Below are 12,648 nucleotides of genomic sequence, written 5' to 3' on the forward strand. Positions count from 1 at the left end.
CAAGCAATCATCCTGTCTTGCCCTCCCAAAGTGCTGGTATTATAGGCATGAGCCACTGTGCCTGGCCTGAATCTCACTTTCTGAGTACCTACAATTCAAAATGGAACACTGTGATGATTCCTGGACAAATCACAGTCATAAATTGTTTTCCTCATTCCTTACCTTTCTGATTTTCTACCATTAATCAAACCAACATGAATATGATCCCTCCCTGTGAGAAGCTGATCACTGAGATAAGGGGGGCGGTAAATGGATATAAAACAATAACTATAACAAAGCATGAAGAGTATTACTCCTTGGTTATTCTACATTTTATACTTGGATTAAGCTAGGCCAACAAAAAGTTGTAGGGTTGCAGCATCACAGTCCTGGCTTTTATAAAGCTCTTTTACTGAATTGTGCTCTGGTACCATGCTATATAGCTGCATGGAGGTCTCTCATAGAAAGCCACCTCATGAAACTCACCATGTATGTGTTCAGGCTGCAGACTTGGTACCACCTCCACCTTCCTACTTACCCCAGAAACATTTCTCTCCCATCTCGTTTCAGGAAAAACTCTCTTTCTCCAGAGCACCTGGCTTTGTCATTTCTGTCACTGGGAAAACTCTTAAGATTTCATGCTACTTCTCTCTTTAACTAGGAAGTTCAGAGGAAAAGCTGAGGCCACCTGCAGCAATGTGCAGCACATGATGGAACGTATTTCTGTATTAATTTTATTCTTGGTTTTATTTTTCTAGTCTAATAGTCCGTTTTGCTCCTAGACTGGCTAGGTATAGTAATTCTATACCTCATCCATTTCTTTTTTTACTGCTTTATGTATGTTTGTAAGTTGCCACTAAATCAACTTTGAAAGGGTGTGGTACTGGATAAGTAGTTAAAATACAGGTCATGTTATAGCCTGATAAGAAGGAATGAAGAGCCCAGTTGCCAAAGGCATCACAGACACAGTGACTTGTGTGAGTTCCTGAAGAATGATGAGAAACTCATGATGCAGAGAAAAGGAAGAAGGGCATTTCAGGTAGAGAAACTACCCAAGCAAAGGTACAGAGCCAAACAGGAATGTGGTGTTTAAGGGCAGGGGACAAACTAAATCTATAAAGATGGGAACACAGTAAGAGCCTTGAGTGTCACGCTTCACTCTAAGACAATGAGGAAGCATCTTTTTTTTTTTTTTGTAGAGACAGGGTGGGTTTTGCCATGTTGCCCAGGCTGGCGTCGAACTCCTGGGCTGAAGCGATCTGCTTCCCAAAGTGCTAGGATTACAGGTGTGAGCCACCATGCCCGGCCTAGGAAGTATCTTTTTGCCCTCACACGTGCACACACACACATGCACGTGTGCATGTGCACACGTGCACGCACACACACACATACACACAGACATGACCCAATTATGTTTAGATAAAACAATTCTAGAGTCCAAATGATGGCATGGAGAGTGTCACAACAGTTGCCAGGATATGAAGAGATGAGGACCTGAGCAAAGGAGACAGCGGTAGACACAGACAAGAGAGGGCAGATGGGGAGATGCTGGTGAAGGGAAACTGAGAGGTCAATGGGAGAGTGAGTCTGAATGGGAAGAAGGCCTGGACAGGAAGAGAAGGAGCAGCACAGGTGGAGGACAAAAAGGTTTCTCTTAGCCACTCCAACCTTTAGTTTCCTCATCTGGAAAATGGGTGTAATAATTGTACCTATGCTTCATTCCTGTGAGGATAGAATTAGGAGTGGCTGGGACATAATAAGCACTCTACAAGTAGTCCAAAAGAAAAAACAGGCAAGTTCCAACCCTGACAACCAACCAGGCACCAATCCTACCAATCTTTTGCATTTCCGTGGAGCTACTAACCTGGTTAAGATGCTAAGAAATATTCAGACATTCAAAGCTCTCCAGATTGCTCAACTATCTGCCTGTCAACTCAATCCATGCACAAGAGCCACCTCAAAAACAGCCAACTTAAGGTATAACTTAAGTCTCCTCTGCTGCAAAATCTCCACTGGCTCTCTACTGCCTGACAAAGTCTGTCTCACCTCCTCAGCCCAGCAGTGAGCTGCCCAGGGACTGCCCCAATTCTCTCTGGCTGTTTCATGCTCCTCTTCCATATGTGCTGTGCCCCACCTACATGGAGACTGCTTCCCACTCCTAGACTGAGCTCAAGAACCCTGCACGGTACTCATCCCATTTCTCAGGTTAAATTACCTTCCCCCTTATCCCTTCGGGCCATCTCTTGAGTCCCACAGCTGGAAGCACTAACTCTTGCCTCTCAACTTCCATATCTTCCTATTCACACATCTCCTCTGGATATTCTGGTTATATGTACACAGAATTTATCCCATGTCTTATGAAAGGTGGAATCATTCAGTGCTCAGTTTGATTAATGAAACACAGTATGTGCTCAACAAAATTTGTTGAATGGATGAGTAAATGAATGAATGTCAACTTTCAATCAGTTCTTAAATTTGGCAGTTAGGGTTAGTGAACAATGACATATGCCAAGAGGCATACTTATCCAGAATTAATGAGGAAAGGGAGAGGGAATGAATATAAACTGACTACCCACTACGTACTCGTACTTGGCATCATATTGGGCACATAATGATGATGAACTACCTAATGTATCAAGTACTTTAGCATAACACAAAACAAAATACTATTAACAATAGCTACAGTTTATGAAGTGCTTATTATGTGCTAGACACTGTACTAACTGCTACTGGCTACGACCACAACACTGGAAGTAAGTCCTATAAACCAGTTCCATTCTACAGGTAAGAACACAATGAATTAGGGAAGTTATAGCACTCAGGCAAGGTCACCCAGCCAGACCCACTGTAGTGAACCATACTTCCTCTCATTAAATCTCATTTAATAACATGTTTTCTTAAAAAGTAACAGCCTGGGGTCCAGGTTGGGAGAATAAGGGGATATGAATTTCAAAAGGGCACAAGGAAACTTTTGGGGATAATATGTATGTTCATTATCTTGATTGTGGTGATCTTTTCGTGGGTATATACATATGTCAAAACTCATTAAATTATGCATTTTAAATATGTGAAGCCTATATTATATTAATACAACTATTTTTAAAAGTTTAAGGCTGGTGCTGTGGTACATGCCTGTAATCCCAACACTTCAGAAGGCCTAGGCCAGAAGACTGCTTGAGGCCAGTAGTTTGAGACCAGCAGGGCAACATAGTGAGATCCTGTCTCTATTTAAAAATAATAATAAATAATAATTAAAAAATAATAATAGACCAGGCACAGTAGCTCACACCTGTAATCCCAGCACTTTGGGAGGCCAAGGCAGATGAATCACCTGAGGTCGGGAGTTTGAGACCAGCCTGACCAACACGGAGAAACCCTGTCTCTACTAAAAATACAAAATTAGCCAGGCGTGGTGGTGCATGCCTGTAATCCCAGCTACTAGGGAGGCTGAGGCAGGAGAATCGCTTGAACCCAGGAGGTGAAGGTTGCAGTGAGCCAAGATCACGCCACTGCACTCCAGCCTGGGCAACAAGAGCAAAACTCCATCTTAAAAAAAAAAAAAAAAAAAAAAAAAGGAAGAAAGAAAAAGCATATAGAAAAAGGGGTGGGGAGAAGATGGACTCTTGTTTACTTGAGGAAACTAATCACTCATGTGGCATTTTCATGGCTAGATCAAGACTTTCTTGGCTGGTCTTCCTTTTTGAAAGCTGCAAAACGGAAAATCCCAAGACTCATAATTAATCAGTACACTAATTAATGTTTTACTTTGCTCGGGAAAAGGGAAAAATCCTAACGTTCATTCAATAGCTACTCTTTGCAAGGTGCTTTAGGTATACTGTGTCATCTAAATTTGTGAAGCAAATATTATCGCCATTTTACAGATGACCAGACCAAGGCAGACTGGGGTCACTAAGAAACTTGCCAAAGTCATGCAAGAGGTAAGTATCCAATCAGGAGTGAAATCCAGATCTTCCTGACTCAAAGACCTCTCTTTCACTAAGCCATGCTCCTTCAATGGCATAAATACTAACTTACATTAAAATTAAACAATGAAACTCATATCTTCTTAACATACTTACTATTTTAAGAGTATGTGTTTGTGTGTATTAATGAGACAAAAAAGAAAGATGTGACTCAAATACATTTAAACCATGTTTTTAAAATATCACTTTTAAAGAAGACAAGGTAATACTTTTCTTCCAACTGAAGGTACATTTTCACCATCTTAGAAAACTTTACTACCTATACTGTAATTTGCAACTCAGATTTTTTAAATTAAAAAATAACATTTTTCTTTTTCACATTTATAAGATATATGTGAACACTGAATAAAGATACATGTGTTACCAAAATAACTCCAATTTAATTAATTATTGATGCCAATGTTTGACATTTTTGCCATGTGTACTAAGAGTATAAGATCTATCAAAATGGCTTAGTATTTTTAAACTCCTTGATTATAAGAGAAAATGCTCTTAATATATAGAAAATGTAGAAAAATATAAATAGTTGCCATCATTATATCAACATGCAGATATTATAACCACTGTTAACATTATGATCTGTACTTGTAGTTCTATTTTATGAATGGTTGCAATCAGAGTATTCATATTTTCTAGTTTTATAAAAAAATTGTATATGGTGACATTTTCAGTCATCCCTACGACTCTATGAGACACAAGGTTTAAAAATGAAACAAATAGGGCCAGGCACAGTGGCTCACGCCTGTAATCCCAGCACTTTGGGAAGCCGAGGCAGGTGGATCACCTGAGGTCAGCAGTTCGAGACCAGCCTGGCCAAACATGGTGAAACCCTGTCTGTACTAAAAATACAAAAAAAATTAGCCAGGCGTGGTGGCAGGCGCCTATAGTCCCAGCTACTCGCAAGGCTGAGACAGGAGAATCACTTGAACCCGGGAGGCCAGAGGTTGCAGTGAGCCAAGATGGCGCCAGTGCACTCCAGCCTGGGCAAAAAGAGTGTGACTCCGTCTCAAAAAATAATAATAATAATAATAAATAAAAATGAAACAAATTCTTGAGGAAATTTTTCAGAATGTAAATTTTTTTTGAATTGCTGAAATTTATTAAAATTGAAAGACATTGTTTAATTAATCTTCTCTGTCATGAAACTCCATCAGGCTGTGTACAAAAACCACTGGGAGGCTAAGGGTCACTAGATCCCGGGAGTTTGAGGCTGTAGTGAGCCTCAAAGGGCTACTGCACTGCAGCTTGGGTGACAGAGTGAGACCCTATCAAGGGGTAAGCTGCATGCTTGCTTGCTATCTGTGGTCATTAAAAACCCTAGACGCCTTTAGGAAATCAGGTCTGCCTGCACTTCTCCAAGCATGAATTTTGAGTTCTTTGCTTCTTTAAAACTTGCTCCATGTGCACTATTGTCAAGCCGATTCTCTATACCTTTAAAAGGTCTCCAAAAATCTGCACTCTATCAACGGATAAAAACGTTACCAGTAATAAAACCATAAAGCTAGTCTAGACAAGTAAGATTCTATCATTTCAACTTCCAGGTTTCCATTTAATGCCTGTGTGCCAATGGCTGGAGTTAGGCTTGCTCTTTAGGACCTCAGCAGTTATTCTCATCCCTCCTTTGGGACACCACTGTCCATAAGGCACCATCAAAAGCCACACTGCATCTGCACCTAGCATCATTCCTCCCAGGGGCCAACTCCTCAAAATGCAATTTTTTTTTTGAGACAGCGTCTTGTTCTGTCACCCAGGCTGGAGTGTAGTGGTGCAATCTTGGCTCACTGCAACCTTTGCCTGCCAGGCTCAGGTGATTCGCCTGCCTCAGCCTCCCAAGTAGCTGGGATTACAGGCACATTCTATTGCACCTGGCTAATTTTTTGTATTTTTTTTTTTTTTGGTAGAGATGCATTTTGCTTTGTTGCCCTGGCTGGTCTCGAACTCCTCAGCTCAAGCAATCCACCTGCCTCAGCCTCCTAAAGTGTGGGTATTATAGGCATGAGCCACTGCACCTGGCCGTGTAATATTTTTAAAAGGATAAAACATAGAAGAAATTTTCTTAAATTACAGAGAATTGATCCAGGAGGTCCAAAATAGAACTACTATAACTAATAGTCATTTTAGAATAAAAAGATGTAGGGAAGGACATTTTCAAAGATATAGACAACATTTCCTAGAACTGAAAGAAATGGATTTTCAGACTGAAAGGGCCCACCATACACAGAGCACAATGAATAAATAAAGAACTACACATCATGGTAATTTTCAGAACACTGGTGCCAAAGAGAGGATTCTCAAAGTCTCTAGAGAGAAAACAAAGGGCCTGTTCAAAGGATCAAGAGTAAGGATGGCACTGAACTTCCCCACAGCCATACTAGAAATAAAGTTATGGAGGCAATACTCTCAAATTCTGAGAGAAAACTGTTTCTAAACAAAAATTCTATACCCAAACTATCAATTATGAGTGAGAATAAAGACATTTCAGACAAGCAAGGTTTCAAAAAACTTACTTTCCATGTACCCTTTCTCAGGAAGTTCACTGAAAATATGCTCCACCAAAATGAGAAAATGACACAGAAAGAGGAAGAAGTGGGATGCAGAAAATAAGGGTTACCATAGAAGACACAAGGGAGCCAAGCCCAGGAGGCTGGTGAAGGGTGCCCTAGAACGGAAGTCGGCAGAGACCCTGGGGAGGCATCAGCTCAGACTACAGCTCAGTGCTGAACCACCACCTGAGAGTCTTTCCCTCAGGAAAATGGCATTGAGAGGCCATAGGAGGCAGGGAAATAATCGTCTTAAATACACAGACAGTCAAGCCGATGAAAGAGATGATGTTAACACAGCAGAGGGAGAGGTATATAAGGAAAGGAGACATAGCCATAGTACTTACTCCATTCACCAATGAAAAATATTGACATACTCAACGTAAACCAAGAAATCAACTTAACCCAAAACTGTGATCTACCTATTCTAACAGAACAGGAGAAGGCCAAGTAGAATCATCTTAAGTAAAGCTAGTACATTTAAAGGCTAGGAAACTAGAGTCAACTTTTCAAGGTCTGGAAAGGTCATCTGAAGCTCCCTTTCACAGCTTTGGCAGCCTTATCCAAGGGTTAAAAGCCAAGCACTCTAGGCCATGCCTTCACCCTCATGATCCATATTCCACACACGTACCAGGCTACTACCTTCCAGAGCATATAATACACTGTCTCACCTTCATGACCTTGTTCATGCCATCATCTACCTGGAAAATCACTGTCAAAATACTTTTTAGTTGTCTAGGCCCAGCTGAAATATTCACCTCCTCTGTGAAGTCATCTCCAGCTCTGCCTGTCAGCATCACGTTCTTTCCTGTACCTCTAAAGCACTCTGTTCCTACCTCTAGTTGCCACCAGATCAGGGTTGGTTATTCCTATATGCACTCTGTTACTGAATGATAAACTTTAGGGCCTAGGTTACACCTATCCACTTTATCTCCTCAGACCTAATTCTATGCCTTATGATATACAAGGGCTCGAATAACTAGAGTGTCATATATGAAGAGCAAATATAAAGCACTCAAAAAAGCCAAGCGCTACCTCTTTAGAACTTGGAACACTGCTGTGATCTTTCTCCATTATCAGCCATCTGAGAACATTTGGAATAGAGAGGTTTTTCCATGTTGGCCATGGATTCACAAATCTCCCATCCTTTCCTTTCTTGGATTTAGTTACATCTTCTTCTAGTCTATAATCCAGTTTGAAGCTTTTCCTAGAAAACCTAGAAGAATCACTTCCTCCGGAATTTCGTGCTGAATTTTGACGTTTTCTTACTGCTTCTTTAGGATATTGGCTGCTTGTCATCAGAGACTGGTTGCCTTCATTTTCATCCATGTCCTTTGGTGAAGAACTAAAAAAAACAAGGGGGAAAAATACTGAGTTGAACATAAAGGCATTCAAACATAACACAAGGTACTATTTGTTAGCCAATAAAAATTTCTCCAAACTTACAAAAATATTATGTCTGTATTTGCTGAAACTTTCTTCTTGCAAGACACAATTTTAGAATACAGTATTACTTCTTGCTAAATAAGAAAGATGTGCCAGGCGCAGTGGCTCACACCTGTAATCCCAGCACTTTTGAAGGCCGAGGCCGAAGGATCACCTCAGGTTGGGAGTTCGAGACCAGCCTGACCAACATGGAGAAAGCCCATCTCTACTAAAAATACAAAATTAGCCAGGCATGGTGGCACATGCCTGTAATCCCAGCTACTCAGGAGGCTGAGGCAGGAGAATCGCTTGCACCCTGGAGGTAGAGGTTGTGTTGAGCTGAGATCACGCCATTGTACAAAAAAAAAAACAAAAAAAAAACCACGAAAGAAAGAAGGATGTTTGCTTTACCTATTAACATAACTGCCAAGCCCTTAAAAAATCCTTTATCTCCTGTCATCCAAAATAACATATTTCCCCAGCCAGCATGTAAGCATACTAAATTTTCCATTTCAATGACATTCTGTAGAATAAATTAATGCACCTTCATGAATCTATAATATTTTCATATATGTATTTAGAAAATATTACTGTTAACAATGCATAGTAAGGACTGCTTCAGTTCCTTGAGGGAATTTAGTAATTCAAGCAAGTCGAATATATACACCACTAGGCTTAGTCATATTTACACTGAAGATGTTCTGTAACCAATGCCCCCAGAAAGTACAGCCAGTCCAAATCCCTGGAAAGGAGATAACACATTAAATGAGAGACATTTCAATAATGTATTTAACTGATCAATAAAATACATTTAAATATATCAGAACTGCCAAGTCAGTGAGTATGTATCCTAGCTATACAACCTTGAGCCAGTTTCCCACCCTCTCTGTACCCTGATTTCCTCATCTATAAAATGGAGAGAACGTTACTTGCCTACTAGGTTTATTAAGAGACCTGTAATACAAGTAAGGCACTTGGAAACATAGTAACACACACATAAACCCACCATCACAGCTCAATCAATGTCAGCTGTTGCTGCTGACCTTGTTATTCCTGCTACTACTGCTACTGCTTAACTCAAGGCATTAAAATCCCTGATTTTGACCTATACAGGACTCCAGATACACAAAAGTGATAAGTAACATATCTGCCATGAATTTCATTTCTTATTCTGTTAAACATTTGCTTTCTGTTTCATTAGTTTAAATACAATGCACACACATAGCACATTTTATAAGTGGAAATAAGGAAATGAGCACAGTAACAGAAAGCCAAATATTATTTTTATGGCTACAATGGTGTTTAAATAGAAATACTGCCCCAGAAAGAAAGGGAAAAAACACAAACCCTAGGATGAACACGTACACAGAACCAAAACTTTTTTTCCAAACTGTCTAGAGTAAGCAGTCTGTAATCAAGAGAAGAATCACTGTGAAGAAAAGAAACCCCAGCTGACTAAAGCTAAAGTACACGCTGTTGCTCAGCCATCGCTGTGTGTGGGAGAGCTCAAGAGTTAAGAGAGAGTCTAACAAGATTTACGCTTTGGGCAAATAGCTTACCCTTTCTCATCTTCCATTTTCTCCTGGTAAACTATCTACCTACCTGTGGAGGTTTCCCTCAAAGGATCAAATGGCACAGGTACATAATGTACTTGGCACTCATAAATGCTCATTCTTCTTTTCCCTAAAATTGTTAACTGGCCATACATCTAAATTGTTTTTTTTTTTTTTTTTTTTTTGAGACAGGGTCTCTGTCACCCAGGCTGGAATACAGTGGCTCAATCACGGCTCATTCCAGCCTCAACCTCCCCGGGCTCAGGCTATCCTCCAACCTCAGCCTCCCAAGTAGCTGGGACCACAGGTGTGTGCCACCATGCCTGGCTAATTTTTTTATTTTTTAGTAGAGATGGGGTTTCACCTTGTTACCCAGGCTGACCTGGAACTCCTGGGCTCAAGCAATCTGCTTGCCTCCTCGGACTCACAAAGTGCTAGGATTATAGCTAAATTATTTAAGTTATTCTAGAACTTAAAGTGGTCTCGGAGAGTAAGCTCTCATAGAATCACTTTTTCTGGGTTATCATTAAGTTCAGGCCAAGGACTTTACAAAGAGCAGAAACAATGACCATCCATCTGAACCTCACTTCATCTAACAGATGAAAATATACAAGTTTAGAGAGTTTAAGTTACTTCTCAAAAAGACAATATGTCCAACAGATGGCAGAGGTGACCTCATGCTACTCCTTGTCATGATAAAACAGCTTATGAGATACCTGCATTTGTCATATACATATACATATGTACGTATATATACACACATATATATCATAATTCTACCAAATACATTAATAAATGTTTGGCTCACTGTTTTACACAATGAAGGGATAAGGGAGAAAGGAAAAAAGGACACTTTGATTCAAAGACCACAAAGACAACATCCAAATAGGGTTTTGAACAACATCTAGCGGTCTAATGTAGCTAGGACATAAAAAGCAAGGAAGGGCCAGGCACAGTGGCTCACGCCTATAATTCCAGCACTTTAGGAGGCCAAGGCAGATGACTCACCTGAGATCAGGAGTTCAAGATTGGCCTGGCCAACATGGTGAAACCCTGTCTCTACTAAAAATACAAAAATTAGCCGGGCATGATGGACCTGTGCCTGTAATCCCAGCTACTCAGGAGGCTGAGGCAGGAGAATCACTTGAATCCTAGAGGCAGAGGTTGCAGTGAGCCGAGATCGCACTGTTGCACTCCAGCCTGGGCGACAGTGAGGCTCTGTCTCAAGGAAAAAAAAAAAAGCAAGGAAGGTTTGTGAAAGTCGAGACTATAAAGGGTTAAAAGATTGGACAGTAAAGATAGGACTAGATTGTGAGCCTGGACTCCCTCTAAGGAGGTTGGGCTACACTGCAAGCAATGGGGAAACACTGAACACACTTAAAAGGCAGTGTACTTAAGGGCTGGGCGCAGTGGCTTACGCATGTAATCACAGCCATTTGGGAGGCCGAGGCGAGTGGATCGCGAGGTCAGGAGTTCGAGACTAGCCTGGCCAACACAGTGAAGGCTCGTCTCTACTAAAAATTCAAAAATTAGTTGGGTGTGGTGACACGCGCCTGTAGTCACAGCTACTTGGGAGCCTGAAGCAGGAGAATTGCTTGAACCCAGGAGGCGGAGGTTGCGGACACTCTGTCAAAAAAAAAAAAATGGTGTACTTAGGGAACACAACTCTGGTAGCAGGATTAAAAAGAAAGGAAGTGGCTAAAAACTGGAGCTTGGGAGATGGATTGAACGAAAACAGAAGAAGCCTAGAACACCCAATAACACTGAACCACCATGCCACATGTTTCACATATTTCATTTAAATTCATGCTCCTAGCAAACCCTCAAGGTAGGTATTATAATCCCCACTTTTTAATAGTGAATAGCAACCCAGTCAAAAGATGAGGAGGCAGTGCAATGAGAAAAGAAAAAGCAGAATAAATCCAAGAGACAATAAAGAAAATGAATCAATAAGACTTGAGAGTATTTGGATAGTCACAAATTTTGGACTTTGTGGGGCTGGTTGGTCGGGAGGAGAGTGAGAAGAGTTAGAAATGGCAGCACCACTAATCAAGGTGGATTGTGACCCAGTGAGTTTGAGAAGGGTTTGAGGTCACGGGAAAGCAAGAACCCAAGAGAAAGTCCTCACTGACACCCAAAGGAAATGGATTCAGGCTGCTTTAGGGGTAAAAAAAAAAAAAAAAAAAAATTAGCCCACTGTGATGTTGCAAGCCTGTAGTCCCAGCTACTCAGGAGCTGACTGGGAGGATCACTTAAGCCCAGGAAGTTTAGGCTGCAGTGAGCTGTTATCATGCCACTGCACTCCAGCCTAGGCGACAGAGCGAGACTCCGTCTCAAAAAAAGAAAGATAAGAAAAAGAAAATAAAAAATTGGTGCAGTGATCTCTCTTCTCTCTAAATAATAAGCTTTTTCAAAGTTGTCTATTCACATGACCTCCATTTCCTCACCTCCCATCCACTCAGTCTTTCACCCCAATCAATCCATGGAAATAGGTCTCATTACCAAATAGCCATCCTCTCCTAACAAACTTCCTCCCCTAACACACACAAAGTCCAGTTTTCAGAAATGCTCTTTAAAAAACAAAAACCAAAAAAATCTGATACAAACAAAACAAAACGAAAAAACCTCCAAAGGGTTTTTTGAGGGCAAAGGTCAGCAGGATGGTTCACAGGGTCTGTGTTTCTAACCTATCCACACTCTCCACACTCTCCTCTACTCCATAAACACAGCCTGAAACTATTTCCTCAGATGTATCACGTACCCACTTCAGGGTGACCAACTGCCACGTTGTAATATCCTTGGGGTATGGGGAAATGTATAGTCACAGGATTATGGATTGCCATCCATGACAGATGTTAAAGCAACACAAAATGATGAAACTATGAAGCGCCATTTCACATGATACACTGTTGAAAGGGCAAGAAGGAGCAGAAGCACGTAAAACCTGAGCCTTAAACTCTGGACTGGTTTTTCTGGAGGAAAAATACTCGAAGCCCATTTGGTGAATGTGCAAAATGACAAGCTCTGCCAACAGGTGCTCCAGTGACAAAGGAGCCTCAGCCCGAGAGTGGGTCACACGAGAACGCTCCTCATCCCCAGTGTCTTCTGGGCACTCAGTAGAGGACACGGCAACAATCTCGCAACAGTCATCCTCAAACACCACAGATA

At 41.1% G+C, this 12,648-nt stretch overlaps 1 protein-coding gene across 16 annotated transcripts in view; it reads right to left on the bottom strand.

The window, feature by feature from the left end:
- The window catches only part of NAPEPLD (N-acyl phosphatidylethanolamine phospholipase D), a 52,256-nt gene that overhangs the window by 21,422 nt on the left and 18,186 nt on the right, over window positions 1-12,648 (bottom strand). For 13 of the 16 annotated variants that reach the window (XM_063641551.1, XM_063641553.1, XM_055283502.2 and 10 more), the window contains one exon: window positions 7,538-7,847. In XM_063641551.1, coding sequence (XP_063497621.1) covers window positions 7,538-7,831 — 294 coding nt within the window. In that variant the 5' untranslated portion in view covers window positions 7,832-7,847. Of the gene's footprint in view, window positions 1-7,537; window positions 7,848-7,948; window positions 7,965-8,616; window positions 8,633-10,488; window positions 10,699-12,648 lie in introns of those variants that run through there. The other 3 variants (XM_055283496.2, XM_063641554.1, XM_063641555.1) reach the window with 3 other exon arrangements.

This window comes from Symphalangus syndactylus, chromosome 6, assembly GCF_028878055.3.
Source record: "Symphalangus syndactylus isolate Jambi chromosome 6, NHGRI_mSymSyn1-v2.1_pri, whole genome shotgun sequence".
Taxonomy (NCBI): Eukaryota; Metazoa; Chordata; class Mammalia; order Primates; family Hylobatidae; genus Symphalangus; species Symphalangus syndactylus.